At 39.7% G+C, this 17029-nt stretch overlaps 1 protein-coding gene across 1 annotated transcript; it reads right to left on the reverse strand.

Moving 5' to 3' along the window:
* Positions 1-8026: 8026 nt before the first annotated feature.
* amotl2b (angiomotin like 2b) lies at positions 8027-15060 on the reverse strand. Its single transcript, XM_056244655.1, has 10 exons — positions 14918-15060; positions 13342-14076; positions 12939-13101; positions 12023-12224; positions 10602-10897; positions 10258-10445; positions 10083-10172; positions 9806-9975; positions 9202-9339; positions 8027-9008 (listed from the first exon to the last, which is right to left on the reverse strand). The coding sequence occupies exons 1-10, from the start codon at positions 14956-14958 to the stop codon at positions 8923-8925; spliced, it is 2109 nt and encodes a 702-aa protein (XP_056100630.1). The 5' UTR covers positions 14959-15060; the 3' UTR covers positions 8027-8922.
* Positions 15061-17029: the final 1969 nt, after the last annotated feature.

The raw sequence follows: 17029 nt of genomic DNA on the forward strand, positions 1-17029 counted from the left end.
GAATGGTGACTTTGAACAATTTGTAATTACTAATAGTAATAATTTCTACATATGTTCTCCGTGTAATGAGGAATTCCTTAGTATTTAGCAGTTTGTAGCATTTGCAGTTTGGTTACTCTTAGAAATAGCTTATAATTTACTATACAGTAACTGACTGACTCTCTTTGCACTAGACACATGGGTCATATTTGATCAGATATGAAATATTTGACTCTTGATGGTTTAAAATATGAAATATAGGGCATTTTACACTACTGTTCAAAAGTTTTGGGTTGACAAGATTTATAAATGTTTTTGAAAAATCTCTTTTGTTTATTGTTAAAATTTAAATGAACTGTTTTGTATTTAAATGTATTTTATTTATTCCTGTGATGTCAAAGCTGAATTTTCAGCATCATCACTCCAGTCTTTAGTGTCACGTGATCCTTCATTTACTGCTCAAGAAACATTTATTATTATTATTATCAATGTCTTTTGTAATGTTAGAAAAGGCTTTACTGTCACTTTTGATCATTTTAATGCATCTTTGTTGAATAAAAGCAGTAATTTCTTTTAAAAAGCTTTAAAAATTCTGCCTAACCCCAAACTTTTGAATGGATGTTTACATTTCTATTCTCATTACACAACTGATTTAAAATGCTTACAGGGTGTTATGCATGTTGGTCAGACTGCTCACAATGAATGTGTAACATTCAAATTTTGAACTGCAAGATTTAGATTAACATACTTTAGTTAATCTCACAGTACTGTTAAATTAGTTAAGACACGGAATATAACGTTAAAGTTGCTTTTTTCTTTCCAAATCCACTGAAACATGCACTGGCTTTTGGGATTTTCACAGCCTCTCTTGCCATTCTTCCACTAAACCAAAAATATCCTAGTGTGCCTCTCTCAACCCCTGGCCTCTTGACCAGCAATTCAGACTTTCCATGAAACTGAAAGAAAGGCTTGTGCTAAAACGGGAAAATCCTGCATGAATACTCCACAGCAATCATGGTAATCGAGAGCATGTTTTTTTTCGCCCTGATGCACACTTTGCCATGTGCTCACTATTAGCTTACCAAATAAAAACACAGGACCCTGGGCTAGTGAAAGAGACGTCAGAAACACAACACTTCACTGTGGGAGAGAAAAAACATTTCGTTCACGTGTCTAAAAGTGAAATGTATCAATTTCTCTATAGCCATGAGCTTCATGTTGTCTTACTGACATTAGCCTTATGTTATTATAAGCATGTTCTTGATATCACAACGTCATGGAGCAACGTAACCCAGGCTGACATCTGAAATCTGACATCTGGAGCTTTTACTGTTGAAACCTTATGTTTATGCTTCTTTGAGCAGTTATGGAGCAGTTGTATCAGTCAGCAGACCCTCCTTAAAAATATAAAGGATTTGCAGAAAAAGAAACAAGGATTTTAAAGGGATAGTTATGATTTACACACCCTCAAGTCATCCTAGGTGTATATGACATTCTTCTTTCAGACGAATACAATCAGAGTTATATTAAAAAATGTCCTGGCTCTTCCAAGCTTTATAATGGCAGTGAATGGCCGTTTCTGTCCATAAAAGTACATCTATCCATCATAAAAGTGCTCCACACGGCTCCGGAAAGTTAATAAAGGAAGCGATTTTCTGAAGCGATGAGTTTGTGTAAGAAAAATATCCATATTTAAAAATGTATAAAGTAAAATAACTAGCTTCCGGCCAAACGAACATACGGATTCCACTTAGACTAAAGCGCAACTTATGCGAGTAATGCGACATACTGCTGATATTTACACTACGCCATGACCCACTACGCTACTTCTGACGTCATAAGTTGTGTAAGTTCCGCTTGAAGGCCAATTTATACTTCTGTGTCGGGTGCGCGCAGTAGGTACGGCGTAGCATACGCACAGACGCGTACCACACGCCGTACCCTTCGCCGTAACCTGACGCGCACCTCCTCAAAAATGTACTACACGTCGCGACGACGCGGACCGCAAGATCTGTGATTGGCATAGACAGTATAAGAAATGGACAGAGCCATCTCATTGGAACTCAGTTGAGACAGTTGAAGCCCATTTTTAGCGATTTCTGAGCACTTCCGTTACTGACGCGCAGACTCAAACCGACTCAAACTAAGCTTGATGACGTGAGCAACCTGTCTGACAGACGTACTCTTCTAGTAGCTGTGCGTGAAAATTGCCAACGTTAATCTTGCAGAGACGGGGAACTTGAGCAAAGAGTTCTTTGGCGTGAGTGAGCAGGACTAAGTATTCCGTTGCTTTAATGGACTCATTATCTATGGGCTTCTCCCTTGACGGGGCGTCCCCCCGATTGACTGCGAGCTTCTCCTCGGCCGTTTCTCAATACCAAGTAAGCAAACTTCGGACTTGCGTCCTTTGTAGTTCGGACTTGCCAAGTTCGACTCAGGAGAACGAACTCCCGAGGACGAGAGGACGCGAGTCCGGTTATTCTGCAAATGGAACAGTGCGTTCTTGATCGCGTCACTCAGCACGCTCTGGCTACTCCGGTTATCTCTTTATGTATATTTTAGGCAACAATAAAACGAAATATGCTACAACTCTGCCTCTTTTCGTCAACAATAAAACGAAACATGTTATAAAACACCACCCTGCCTCTTTTCATTTAAAAATCTTAAACATAGTAGCCTAATGGCCATGTGGTTCAAGCAACGCGTACTATCTTCACATATTTATAACAACATGAACATGATCTTTTTGTTTTCATTTTAAAAATATGAAACATTATTTATTTTTATTGACATTTAACAAACAGAGACAGGGTTGTGTAATTTTATTTTATTGTACATATAGTGAAGAGAATGTTAAAATAAATAAATAAATATATATATATATATATATATATATATATATATATATATATTTTTTTTTATATATATAAAATACAATTACACAACCCTGTCTCTTTTTGTTAAATGTCAGTTTTAATGATCAATTATATCTACAATGATAAATAAGGCAAACAATTCAAACATAAGTAAGCTCTCTAATAGGCTACAAAGTTAAATAGCCTAAATATATAAAGTTATGAAACCTCACTTTGCCCTCAGCCAAAACGATTTTTTTGCCAAGGAACAAAGTTTAATGAGACCAAAGATCGACTTATACACAAGACGAATTATACGTCAAGTTTATCCACTAGACTAGAGACATCAGAGCCAGCGGCAAACGTCAGAAGCACTAGCCGAGGAAAAGCTGTTTCAGTCGGGGTTGATGAGCGTTGAACACCCGCGGTGAACGCCTGGATGTCACAACTCCGAAAACGTCAGATACATTTTTCAAATAGGCGCTATCTTTATAAATAAACCACAGATTTGAGCTTTAAACAACCACATTCTCGCCTGAAACACTCTTAAAAGTACATTTCATGACACAATAACAGTAGTATTTTCGATATTACGCGGGTTTTCTCCTCTGCTATTGACGCTTGCTGGTTGGTGCGAGATGCATTCTGGGATACCTGGCTGTCTCAAGTCCGCACAAGTCACCTCTCGATGCATCCTCGGTAAACGGGGCGGATCAAGAACACATCCGGGGATTTGAACTGGACTTGGCTAGATGTGAACTTTGAATTGGAACAGTAGGCTACTTGGGCAGTGACTGATGACGTTTCACAAGTCCACAAGAACACAAGTACAGACAAGAACGCATATTGAGAAACGGCCCTCCTGTCTGTACGGTAATTTCTGTACAGCGCGACAGAGAGTCGAGTGGTTATGACGCAATCGTTAGCCTATTTTTACTAAAACTGCTTCTACGGGGCCATAATGTAACATAGAAGGTAATGGAGCACTTTATACATTGTCGTGTTTCTTTAGAAATAAATAATGGACAAATGGAGTCTTTAAACGCCTCAGATGTAAAGTTATTCGCTGTCAAAGTGACGCCAAAATGAATGGGAGTCAATGGAAATGCTAACGCAAGTGAAGTTCTGCTACAACATGGCGGCACCCGGCCGGCTTCAACTTCCGGTCGATGGATTACCCCCTTGGTGATTGGTCGGCTTGGTAGCATCGCGTTTCCTCCTATGCATTTCCGGCGTGTTCTTCTGCACCGCCCGCCATTTTTAAATTCTAAGTAAAGCGAAACTGTTAAAAAAAACTAAAAATTTACCTTTTCCACCTCGATAAGCTCCAACTCCAACATGATCTGCTCTCTTTCAGTCGCCATTGCTTGTAGTAACCTAAACTCAAAACAGCCGCGAGGAATCTTGTGTTTATCCTGTGTTTAGATTCCTTGCCGCGAGGAATCTAAACACAGTGGAACATTAAGACCCTCCGCCGCCAACTAGCGTTTCGGCGCTGTACTGCAGAGCAACGCAGACCTAAACGCAGAAGTATAAATGCTCATGACGGCGTCGCCTACGTGCGTAGCCCACGCCGTACACTACGGCGTACACTCGACGCAGAAGTATAAATTGGCCTGGTGTAAAGCCCAATTTATACTTATGCGTCGAACTCACGCCGTAGGCTTTTGCCGCGGTCCAGGCAACCTGTAACCCGTGTTTTTCCAACCTTATACCCGTGAAAGTGCACTGGAACGGCAGTCAAACCCGTGACTTCCCACCCGTGAATTCGTACTAGATCGATGTACTCCCAGTTACGAGTTGAAAAAACACGGGTTACAGGTTGCCTGGAACGCGGCATTAGTGTAGCACGCGTACCCTGACGTTACAAACGCATCGCTTCGCTTCAGAAGGCCTTTATTAACCCCCCGGAGCCGTGTGGAGCACTTTTATGATGGATAGATGCACTTCTATGCTTCAAAACAGAAACGGTCATTCACTGCCATAAAGCTTGGAAGAGCCAGGACATTTTTTTAATATAACTCCTATTGTATTCGTCTGAAAGAAGAATGTCGTATGAGGGTGAGTAAATCATGGGCTAATTTTCATTTTTTGTGTGAACCATTTCTTTTTTTTAAAAAGGCCTATAAAGTTACCCTGGAAGAACTTTAAATTCAGTAATCGTGTTAAACATTATTGAACTAAACATATTTAACTGATATTTTACATTCATTAACTTTGACAGCCTTACAAAATACATTTTCTAAAATATTTTTTCTCGAGGGGAGAAGTTTTTCTGTGGGCACCCCTGACCCCTGCTTGAAAGCCACTGTATTAATTATCTATATCTTCCTTATGTGCATTACTTTATCGCTCAGTATAATTAAAAAGTGAGTGGACTCCATCTGTTTTGTTTTGGAACCTCACACAGGCTGGTTTTTTGGAAAGCCTTACGTTGTGTTCTGAACTGTCACATTATTCATGCCATTTAATTGATAAGGAATGCTTTAATGCATTCCTCTAAATAAATAGCAGCAAATGCAATCATGGCCAAATGCTGATACATTAAAACAGCAGAGCTGAAAAATGCACCCATGCATATGACTATCATTTGAAACGTTGTCATTCCTAACCATGAAAACACATCATGGTAGCTTTAGTCATGAACCGGGTATGTGTGGCACCTTGTGGTTTTACTGCTCTTCATCATTGCACTTGGACTACTGCAGTCACGAGGTATAGTTCAGATTGTGGTATAAACATGAAGGCAAGCCTGCTTTAATTCATTTGACTTGCGGCATGTTTCAGATCTATCATTCAGAGTCCACATTGAAGGTTATTCCATCCAGTCATCAATCAATGCTGGAAACGTGTGCGGCTGAAGTGATCAATCTACTGTCTGAGAGCACAGAACATCCAACCAGCATGTCAGAAAATGACCAGGACAACCTTTTCTTTTAGAAAACTAGTGGGTTTGTTTGCAAATTAATCTGGTTTTAAACATTGTTTGGTTCCTGACCAGACTGACCCAAAATTCATCTAACATCTAATGTTTTTTGTTTTTGACAAACAGCAATGTTCCCAACCGCTTTAATTCAGATTTGTAGGGCGGATTACTGTGGCCTCATATTTGCTGGCGTTCCGCATTTCAAGCTTCAGGAATGTGCCCTTTGAACTTGAAATGCTCCACGGCCCTCCATTTTGTTCATGTCGAGGAAAAAACCCAAGGTTAAAAAATGTCAAGTGCTTCTCAAAAGTCGAAAGAATGTTGGCAGCTTTTCTGGCTGTGAGGAGGAAAAGGCCTCCACTGCGCTTATAAACAAGATGAATGGCAGTGTATCACATGTTTCCCGGTTCCCATACAGGCTCTAACCACCATAAAAAAAATGCTAAACCTTTTCATTCCAACCAAGAGGATTTTCTCTGCATATATAAGCTCATCTGGAGCCAAGTTTGTTCTTGTGTTGGTATGAAGATCCAGTGCCACAGTGTCGTCATCATATTTGCCTGTTAAACTGTTATTTGGTGGAAGACGGTTTATAGCAAATATTGAAAGCACATATGAATAATGTCAGTGTTTATAGGCGAGGGTCATGACCTCCCCCACTGTTTCCTCTCTTTTTCTGTTATAAGTTTAAATGGCAATGCTGTTATGATTTATAAACTGCACTTAAGACGTTCTTATACTGAGACATGACAATCCATCACTGTATTTATTACTACTTTATATATATATATATTTTATAGTCTGACCTTTTAATGGTTCTAGTATGTTGGTTCTTAATGACACTGTTTTGTGTTGAATGTCTGTTTCAAGAACTGAATTTGAAAGAACGTGTTCTTAAAATGTCTTTTAGACATTTCTTAAAGAAATTTTTTTATCATTTAAGTATCATTTAACTGATCCTTCCCGCCTTACACTGACCAATCTTACATTCTGTTGTCATATTTTTATTTATTTATTTGTTTATTTCTTTTTAAATAATTTTAAATAAAATTTTAAATAAAATTTTAGAGAAATTGATTATTGAATGATTGCGAATGCCAGTATCCACCACACCGGCTCGGCGACTGACAGCCGCACATTCTCCTCAAAACATTGTGTTCATCCGCGCTGTGGCGTGCCGAGGCACAACCCACGTAAAGTTGATAATTCCGCGAATAACTGCAATTGCAGATTTCGAACAGAGATAGCGACAAAGAGGAAAAACTATGGACTGCAACTTTAAGTAGAATTAAAAACATAATCCATACCTTCCCCTTTCAAACACTTTATTTAAATGTTTAAATCGGCATTTGTAATAAAGACAATAATTAATTTATGAGCCTTCTTTTACAAGTCCATTTTCAAGAGGTTTTAACATGTTCAAAAGTCTGAGAACACAAGTGAAAATGCCTCATTTTGGCATTTTCCATTTGGTCCATTTTTGTTTCATTACAAATTATGGTCACACTTTAGTTTATGGTGTCCTTGAAACACTGTAATTATATATTAAAGTGTAATATTATTTAACAACATGTATGGTTAGGATTAGGGTTAGGATAGGAATACAAAATGATGCTGGATTGCACGTGTGAGCTGCCAAGTTTTCCCACAGTTCAGTGCTAGCATGCCTTGGCACTATCTAAATAACTGACTTACCAACAAACAACTTCCTCATGAGCAATGCAAGTCTGAGATGCCTCTCATTCATTTTTACAAAGATCAGTTAGTTAAAAACTTAACAATGCATATAATACAGAGTAGCCTTGTCCTAAATTTGGAAACAGACTGTGACATCAGCACTATGTTAAAAAGCATGTGACTACACTTGGAAATATTGAGTTGACTCTGTCAGTGTCAGTAGTATTCCCAGAATAGGAGACTGGATGGGTTAGTCAGGTGTTGGGTAAGTCAGCTTTGAGCGAGTTATCTATTGTTCTATCTCAAAAGCAGAATGTTTGTCGGAATGACTCAGAAGTCTGAGTCTAAAATGCGGATAAAGGTGAGCCTGAAGGAAATAGTGCGATGTTTTCTATGGTGAAATTTGAGCGCTGGAATGCCCCTCTGGCATTCATTTATAATAACTCATCTTTCTCGGACTGTATGTGAAAACCCGGAATAACATGATGGAGAATGTGCGAAATGGGATCAAATCCAGTAGGTGGTACTTGCTAGAACCAACAAATATTTCACAAGGGCTTCACAAACCCTTTCACAAAATCACAAAATGTTTTTATATATTAATAGCTTTATTGTAAATGTATGAAATGTTTCAGAACATTCACATCTTTCATGGATTAAATAGAAGAGGTCAACCCTTAGTCATGTGTTTACACAACTTTACTGAAATGCTCTTTGGCACCAGTTCCTCAGCATTACATTCCAACCCAACACAAAATAATTGTACAAAATATATATTAATATTTACTTTGAAACGACACCTTGACCAGCAAATGTGCCATTTAAGAGCGAACACATTCAAAAATAAAGTACAGGAACGCAAATTGTAATATAATACAACTGGTTTTCTCTCTGACAGAGTTCTCTTAGACTCTTCGGTCTAAATAAAGTTTTTGTCTCGCACAACGTGACAGCATGCAATGTAAAAGAATAACTTCGATGAAGGGTGTAGCAGCCATAAATAGAAAAACATGAGAAAAATGTAACCATTTATAACAATCAATAAAGGTGGGGTGGAAAAGATACATGCGAGAGCCTCAGTCTCAAGAAGAAAGTCAATTGAACTGGAATGTGGTGAAGTTACCACAGGTCTTCTGAGAGGAGGGACAATGCAATAGTAATGACAATTTAGGTGTTTGTGCCCGTCTTCCTGTACGGGACGGCTGTAAATACCAAAATTTCTGGATTCTCACCAGAAGCAAAAGTGTCAGTAATGCAGTTTACTATCAAAACATACCAGACTGGAGATGTACTTTAAAGACAAGAGCTCAGCTCCCTCTTTCAAATGAGATTTTGAGCAGCTCTGTTATTATGCTGGACTCTTTCTTCCCAACAGTATAGGGATGTGATGTCATTTAATATCTTCCAGAGTTCCTCATCACACAGGTATGATGTATTTATATTTCAGGGCAGTTTGTCCTGCATGCCTTGTCCAAGTGTTCTTCATCAAATGAAGATCTCCACTGCATCAGCCGCCACATCATCCAGGCCCTTAAAAAGGTCCACAGAAGATGGCGCTTTCTGGATGCTATCTGTGAAAAACAGTAACAAAAATTAACCAGTTATCACACAATGTTACTTAATTTGAATTCTTACTTTAAACTTTGTCTCTCAAGTAGCTTATTTTTTACTCTGAGATGAATAATGGTTGGCTTTTTTATGGTCATTTTTTAAGTTACTTTTTCATTTTCCATATTATGGAGAAACAACTAAAAGTTGACTCACTGGGGTTGGGCTCTGTGCAGGAGGCTTGATCTGTTGTCTGTTTCTCTGACAGGACTGGCTCAGGATGTCTCCGGGTTGCTACAAGAGCAAGAGTGGAATATGACGTACCAGCCGCCTGGTCACTGGATTGACTCTTCCCTGGAAAAAAGATTCATAAGAGTTTTTAAGATCTAATTCTACTCAGTTCATTTTGTCAGACACTTACTTAACTAGTAATTGCTAACTAGCAGTGAACACTATGCTTAAGTTATTTAGATCATCAGGGCTGTAGCTGGGGTATTTGAGGCCGGGGGCCCTAGAATCGTCACCACCTTTTGCCCCGCTAGCGACAGTCCTGCATACAATAACTTAGCTAGTAAAAGCTTGACTAGTAACTACTAAAAGCAAATGACTAGTAAAAGTTTACCTAGTAAATGCTAATTAGCAGTGAACACTAATGTCAGTCAGACAAGAACCTAGCAAGTAAAAGCTAGTAACTTACCTAGCAAAAGCTAGGAATACTAATGCTAATATTAATCAGACACTAACGTAACTAGTATAAGCTTAACTTGTAACGTTAATTAGCAGTGCACCATAATGTTAATTTTAGCATTCAGACACTAACCTTTGCCCTGGGCCATGTGTGTGACCGTTGAATGAGAGATGGTGATGGAGGGTTCAGTAGTAGCTGGGCGGAAGTCACCTGACTCTCCCTTCTGCTCCTGCTGCAGCTTCTGCTTCAGGATGCTAATCACTGTGTCCTTCTCCAGGATTTGGGTGTACAGGGCACGGATCCTGACAAAATATGAAACTTATGAGTCCTAAACAATCTTTCAATCCAAAATGGTTCATTAAACACAACTGAAATTTAATGTTAGATGCACTGAGGGTGATTCTCTTACCTGATTTCTACTTCCTGGTTTCTGTGCTCAGAAGATGGGAGCTCCTCAATGAAGGAATGACAGGGAGAATGGTTGATGATGGTTGTGTCTCTATGAAGTACAGGAAGAAAACAATAAGAAATTGCTTCAAAACTCAATATTTTCTGAAGAATTTGACACCGAACTCCTCTTTTACCTCTGAGCTGCAGCGGTGGCGGCGGCATCCATCGCAAACTCCCTCATGGTCTTCTCCTCCAGGTATTTCTGCTCCCAGCGCATCTTGTCAGCCTCCAGGGACAAAATGTGCTCTTCTTTTTCCCGCAAAAGCCCCTGCATTGTGGACACACTCATATCGGATGCTCCTCTGACTGGCTGAGGCTGACGCTGTGGAAAAAGAAAAACAAAGTTTAAGATTATTGTGATATGCCGAGTTGAAGTCTCAATCTATTATTAGCTTCCCTGGAAGGAAATAGTCCTGACCAACAATGTCACATCTGAACAGTTAAAAATAAAAAACAAAGCACCGTTTTGTCTCAGTACCTGCTGATTTCGGAGGCTCCGCAGTTCCTGCTCTAGCCGTGTCCTCAGGCGCATTTCCAAGCCTTCTCTTTTCTCACATGTTGATTGCAGCTGAGCAAGAGCCCTCTGCAAACGCTCAACCTTCTCCACATACGCTCTCTTCCTCTGCAGCTCCATCCACAGCTGCTGGCTGCGTGTCTGCGTGGACCTCAGGGTGCTCTCCAGGGCCTCGCTCCTGCGCTGCTGGTTCTCCGCATCGTTTCGCAGATGCTGAACCTCCTGCTCCAGATGTGCACACTGCAGCTGCTGTTCTTCATCTGTTAGAGAACAAAAAATGTGTGTATGTAAATTAAATTGAAATGAGCAGGTCAGATGCTTAGAGAGTCAAATAAATCCAATTTGTGGCCCCCACATGCCAAGTTTAAGTACGTCATCCATGGGTATTATTTGGCATAAAAAAGTGGTGGGGACGGTGGCGGTTTTTCTGTGCACATAACACATAAAGAACATAACAAAATTACTCAAATTTAAACAAAAATTGTTAAAAACTGAAAATATAAACGTAAGAACTAATTACAATTATTATTGTATAAATAATACTAAAATACTAAATGTTCTACAGCGGTTATATTATATTATATTTAGTTGTATTATATTATTATTATGTCTCTGTTTTGTGCAATTTCGTAAGTGGTGGTGACCTTTTGTTTTGACAAACTTAGTAGGAATGCATGAACTGAGGAAATGGTTGCCTTGAAGGCAATGTATGTTGCATAAATGTTTTCTGTACATACTAAGCCATTATGTCCAGTCATAACAGGCATAGGCATTTATTTATCTGAGGACGTGAGAAAGAGGCTGAAGGAATGTTTATGCAGGCCCTCTCCAGCACCACTCCCCATTGGCTTCCTGCTCATAACAAGGGGAATTCAATCGCAAAGTCCGGAGCGCCTCATTTACGCAAGCGGTTAAGGAATGCAGAGGGGAGGAGAAGCGACCCACTCTCCCTTTGACCCACATCTCAGAGCTTCAGATTGTTCTGTTTATTTCCCACCAATCACTGCAAAACTCATCATCGTCCCCGCCTCTTCCAACTTTCAGCAAACAGGAAGTGAGGCTGAGCAGAACATTTTGTTAATCGTCAATGTGGATCAAACGAGAGCATTGACAGTGTTTGGCAGTGGTTAACTGTCCCCTGGCATTCTCCCCCACAAAGCTAAGGTCACATCTGACATTTAATCCTCTTTTCTGATCATTCATCTGCTGTTATGTGACTGAAATTCCTGTGTTGGAACGCTCTAATTGGAAACACATTCCCTCTTTTAGCAAAATGACTCAACATAAAAACAGATCTCACATTTGTAGTGCAACTCTGGGTTAAGAAGTATCCAGAGCATGTGAAACAGTAATGAGGTTTAATGTGGCCGTGTTCATGAACTCACTCTGCAGAAGGAGCTTCTCAATAACATGCTGGTTCTGGTCAGCAGCTTCGGCTTCTTTAGCCGCTTGAATGCTTGAATGCTGCAGCCTCTTGATCTCAGCCATCAGCTTGTTTCTTAGCGCTTGCTCCAGAGTTTCTCTTTTTGCACAGCCCTTCATCAGAGTGTTGTAGGCCTCTGAGATCCTTTCGATCTCTTGTTCCAGCTGGCAGAAAAAAATAAAAAGTTAAAAACAATTAAATAGCATGTCAGATGTGTCCGTCTGAAAACGATGGCCTCAGAAATACTCAAAGATGGTTAGCAATGTTCTTGGTTGTGATTAAGAGCAGAGAACAGAGAAGCTGTTCAGGAGTGCCATATGGAAAGACCAGGATGGCGTTAACCATGACTCCATCATCCCAGGCATGTTTACACAAGGCAGTGGCCTGATGGGTAAATGCTCAAACCTGTGTAATTATCATTCTTTCAGAGTGAGCAACAGCTTAACTGCACTGATGTAATCCACTGGAAACACTTCATGGCCTTTTGGAATTTAGCCAAAGTGAAATGAAAAGCTATTTTATAGTTGTCATCACTCTCTGGTATATAAGTATAGTGTCTATATGTGTGTGCGAAATATTTATTTTATATTATAATAATAGTATGTATATATATATATTTGTATATATATGTTCTTTTCAGACAGATGTCCCAGATCATACAGATTGAGCCTTGCTCAAATGTCTCCAAAACTTAATTTTGTATCCATAGCCATTTGTATTCAATTTGTATTCAGAGAAATAGTGTTATTATATAACCTGTTGTAAACAGCCTGTGTTTTTTTTTTTATTATTAAACCGAGTTATCTTCAGATGGGTGTCCCATTAAGATCTGTATTTACAGTATTTACAGTACAGCTAAATATGTCAGGGTCTTTTACCTTCTGAATTCTGAGGGCATTCTCAGTGTGTCCCTCTAGCTCCTGTCTCAGTCTCTTATTCTCATTCATGAGCATTTCCAGTTGAATGCGACTGCAAGCTGCGACCTCCCTGTCAGCAGGGGGAGATGTGGAGAGCCTGTGGCAAACTTCTGGTGTTTGAAGTCTGGAAGTAGAGCAAGGTAAAAATCATCATGTTTGATGAAAAACTAAACAATGGGATTTAGTTCATCTAGAAGACAATCTACAATAGCATGAACCATATTGCATACTCAGCCATAGCATCAGCCAACAGACTGTTAGTCATAATGACACATCCAATAAAGTACGTCAGAACTGCAGGAAATGCATATAATGTGTCACTGTGGTTAAGTGTAAATTATGCAATTGTTCTGGTCTTCTCTACCTGTTGTGCTGGGAATGAAATGGTGGTGGTGCTTTGTAGCACTGTTCATACTCCGTGGCTTGTTGCAGAGGAAAGGGGTACTCGGTATAAGGCACACGCTTATTGTACTCCAGTCCTTGCTGGCTATATTGTAAGTGCTGGTCTGCATGATATCCATGTATCTGAGGGTAACTGGCGGAACATGTTGCAGGCATTTTATTGTGCTCCATTGAAAACTGCAACGGCCGCTCACTCAGTGACCGTGCGTGGCCTCGCTTCGGGTCCCAGCTGTCTTCTTCCTCACGGGGCATCTGCCTTGTTACACTATCCTCTAGTGAGCAACCCCTGTGCGGTTGGCACCACTGGGAGGCCAAAAACTGAGACTGGGCCTTGGCTTGTTCATAGGTGGGCAGCTCCTCGCCGTGGTGTGGGTGTGTTGTGTAGTTCTCAGAGTGCTGGTAGTCAACCTGGTGCTCCTGACCCTGGGGTTCTTGGCGGGCAGAGAGCTGAGGAGACTGGGGCTCCTCCTGGCTGAGGCTCTCAGATGAAGACTGTGGAGAACAAGCCCCTCCGCTGCCAGTTCCAACACCTCCTCCTCGTCGCAGGGCCTGCTGCTGGATGGCCAGGAGTGTGCGGGCATCTGTAGGGTTTCCATAGCGAAGCTGCTCTTGGATTAGTCTGTGCAGGACAGTCCCAGATGCCTCTTCACCTCTCATTTTATTTGATGAAGATGTGTATTTATGAACTGAACCGGACCTAGAGGGCAAGAGACCCATTAAACAAATGATTATGATTGTTTAAATTCCATATAGATAATAACAGATGAACAGAAAGAAAGAAAGAAAGTAAATAACCATGTTTAAACTCTCATAAGTTAAAGTACTGAATCATTTTTGAATCAGTTTACAGAAAGTGCAACTAGCACATTTTTAAGCAACAGTAACAAAATAAATCTAAACAAACACTAAAAAGTACACTAAAAATGTTGTCATTTTTTGTAACATCTGATTTAACTGGTTTTACCTAGGCTAAGTCAAATAATATGCAAATATTTATTCAACTAAAGAGTTACGCTAAAGACAATAGATACATGTTTTAGATAGGCCTACACTTTTTACAGTATGTTTGAAATTAATAATGATTATTTTAATAAAGCTATTTGTATTATTTATAAATAATTAGGGCTACAATAAGTAGGCTGTATAGCTATATTGGAACATAACTCAATAATAAACAAAATTTAAATAATACAATTTCTAAAATAAAACCAACACAACGCAACTTCACCAACAACTATTCAAATATAGGGCTATTGTTTTCATCCCAATAGAAAGGTAGCGCAGTGAGCGCACTAAAGGGAGCACAATATCTAAAATTCATTATTCCTATAACACGTGCCAAACTAATAAACGTCATAAACATGAAACATTTTTGTTTCATGGATCGTGCTCAAAGCCATTCAGATTTATCGGCGTCACATTTAAAGTTAACGTTACATTTATTTGGGTTTTCTGCCAATTAATGCACGAACGCGTTCGCTGCTATTGATCATTAAACTCCATGTCTGTAGTAGAACGAACATTGAAGAACAACTTACCAACTAACACTTTCATTCCACACGGATTCTGTTAATGGCATGTGTAATAATCCAAGTACTCCAATTTATATCTTCTGTTTGTGTTTTATCTCCTCGTTTTTTTTTTGTGCGCGCGCTTTCGGGTCTGGTTGGGTTATGAGCTGGTAGGCGCGCGCTCTGCTCTCATAAATAACTGAGCGCGCCTGGAATGATCGGAATGTGTGAGCTCAGGGATCAAAAGTGAAAAGAGAAAAAAAGAGCCATTTAATACAGCAGCTGCAGTTCCGCTTTCGTCCACCGGGGCTTTCACAACAGCTACGAGCGCTCAGGTTTTTTCACTAATAAAAAAGTCCTGTGATTTAAGAAAACGGTCCAGTTGTTGTGGTCGAAGGAAATCTATGGCAACATAAAGCCCTGTAGCCTATTAGGCCTACTACAGAGAGGCTAAGCAGTGATGTCACCTTAACAGAGAAAAGGTGTCAAAAGGTGTGACCCAATCTGAAAGGTATGCAGACGTGTTGACACAAGAATACAATAACCAGAGCGAGAAGATCAACTTTGTGTATTTAAGCATATGAAAAGTTATTTGATGCTTTCTCTGGGCACAGTTCTTTAGTTTATCTGTTCAGTCTGTTCTTTTGGCCTTCTGTCAAGTAAATTTTATTCAGTGTCGAGAAATTAAATTTTAGGGGTCTTTCTAAAGAAACAAAAAACATGTAGCACATTCACACACAGATCCAACTGAAGTCCATCTGACACCTCAAATCAGCATATCAGAATGATTTCTGAAGGATCATGTGACACTGAAGACTGGAGTAATGATGCTAAAAATGCAGCTTTGCCATTACAGGAATGCATTACATTTGAGTATATTAAAAAAGAAAACAGTTAATTTCAATTGTAACAATATTTCACAATTTTACTGTTTTTACTGCAATCAAATAAATGCAGCCTTGGTGAACATAAGAGATTGATTTCAAAAACATTAAAAATTATTTTTTGAAGAAAAACTTTTGACTGGTATATAAGAACTCTCATTATCTGAGCAGACGGAGAAGGTGGTGATGACACTTTTAAAAAAACAAAAACATTTACTGAATTCATGAACATTGCAAAAAACTGGACAGTATACCTTTGCCTTGGTCTTTCAGTTTATTTTATTTTCAGTTTATTCAATAGTCTAAAACCAGCAATTCGCCACCAGGAAACAGGGAGGTAAAACCCTGCAACAGCGGACAGGGTGGTAACTGCCTTGTGGATGAATCCTCAAGTTTCTCCTGACTAAAGCAATTAATAAATGGGAAAGGGTGGAATTCCACAGAGTTCGTTGATAGGAATGTTTAATCAGTCAGGCTGGACTGTACGTTGAGATCAAGCACCAGATATCCAATGAAAGAGCACAAGACAAAGAGAATGATGTTTAAAATAACTAGGGAAACTTTATTTGCTCCCTTGTTATGATATTGAGCAATCCACACATTCCCCTCTTGATTTGACTGATAGCAGGGTTATTTCCAGCTAAGTCTCAGACGGTGACTCAATGGGAAACATGCATGTTGTGGACATGTAACTACTTGATTGCAGGTGTGAATGAATGAAGCAGTCACAGGCAAGTCTGTACAAATCTGTGGAAATCTAAGTCGTCCTCAAAATCACTCCCGGAAGCAAATGGAAAGACATCAAAGCACCTCTTAGCAGTGTGATCTTCCATTTGACAGTGAGCTCTCTCACTTTGTTTTTCTCCAACAACCGCTTTGGGAGGCAAACTGGAATATCTCCATTCCTTCAGCCTCCACAATGATATCTTAGACCTCTGAGTTATAAACTGCTTTGAGGGCTGTTTAGAGGAATCACAAGACAGAAGACAACTCAAAGGAGAAAATACAGAGAGAATGAACTCAGAACAACAGGGATCAGATGTGGTTGTTTGGGTCGTGCAAAGCAGGCTCTTGGTATGGGGGACTAGAGAGGATGCTCTATTCTCATCACAATTATGCCTTTATTGGCCGCAAATGGCCTGGCATTTTTTCATGGCACATTTGTGATTTAGGATGCGATTGAAGCAAGAGCCACTGAGATAGCCTACAATGGACCAAGCTGTTTACGGACCTGCAGTGCTCCAGGCCACTTTAT

The sequence above is a fragment of the Rhinichthys klamathensis genome, unplaced genomic scaffold, assembly GCF_029890125.1.
Source record: "Rhinichthys klamathensis goyatoka isolate OS25496 unplaced genomic scaffold, OSU_Roscu_1.1 h1tg001043l_1, whole genome shotgun sequence".
NCBI lineage: Eukaryota > Metazoa > Chordata > Actinopteri > Cypriniformes > Leuciscidae > Rhinichthys > Rhinichthys klamathensis.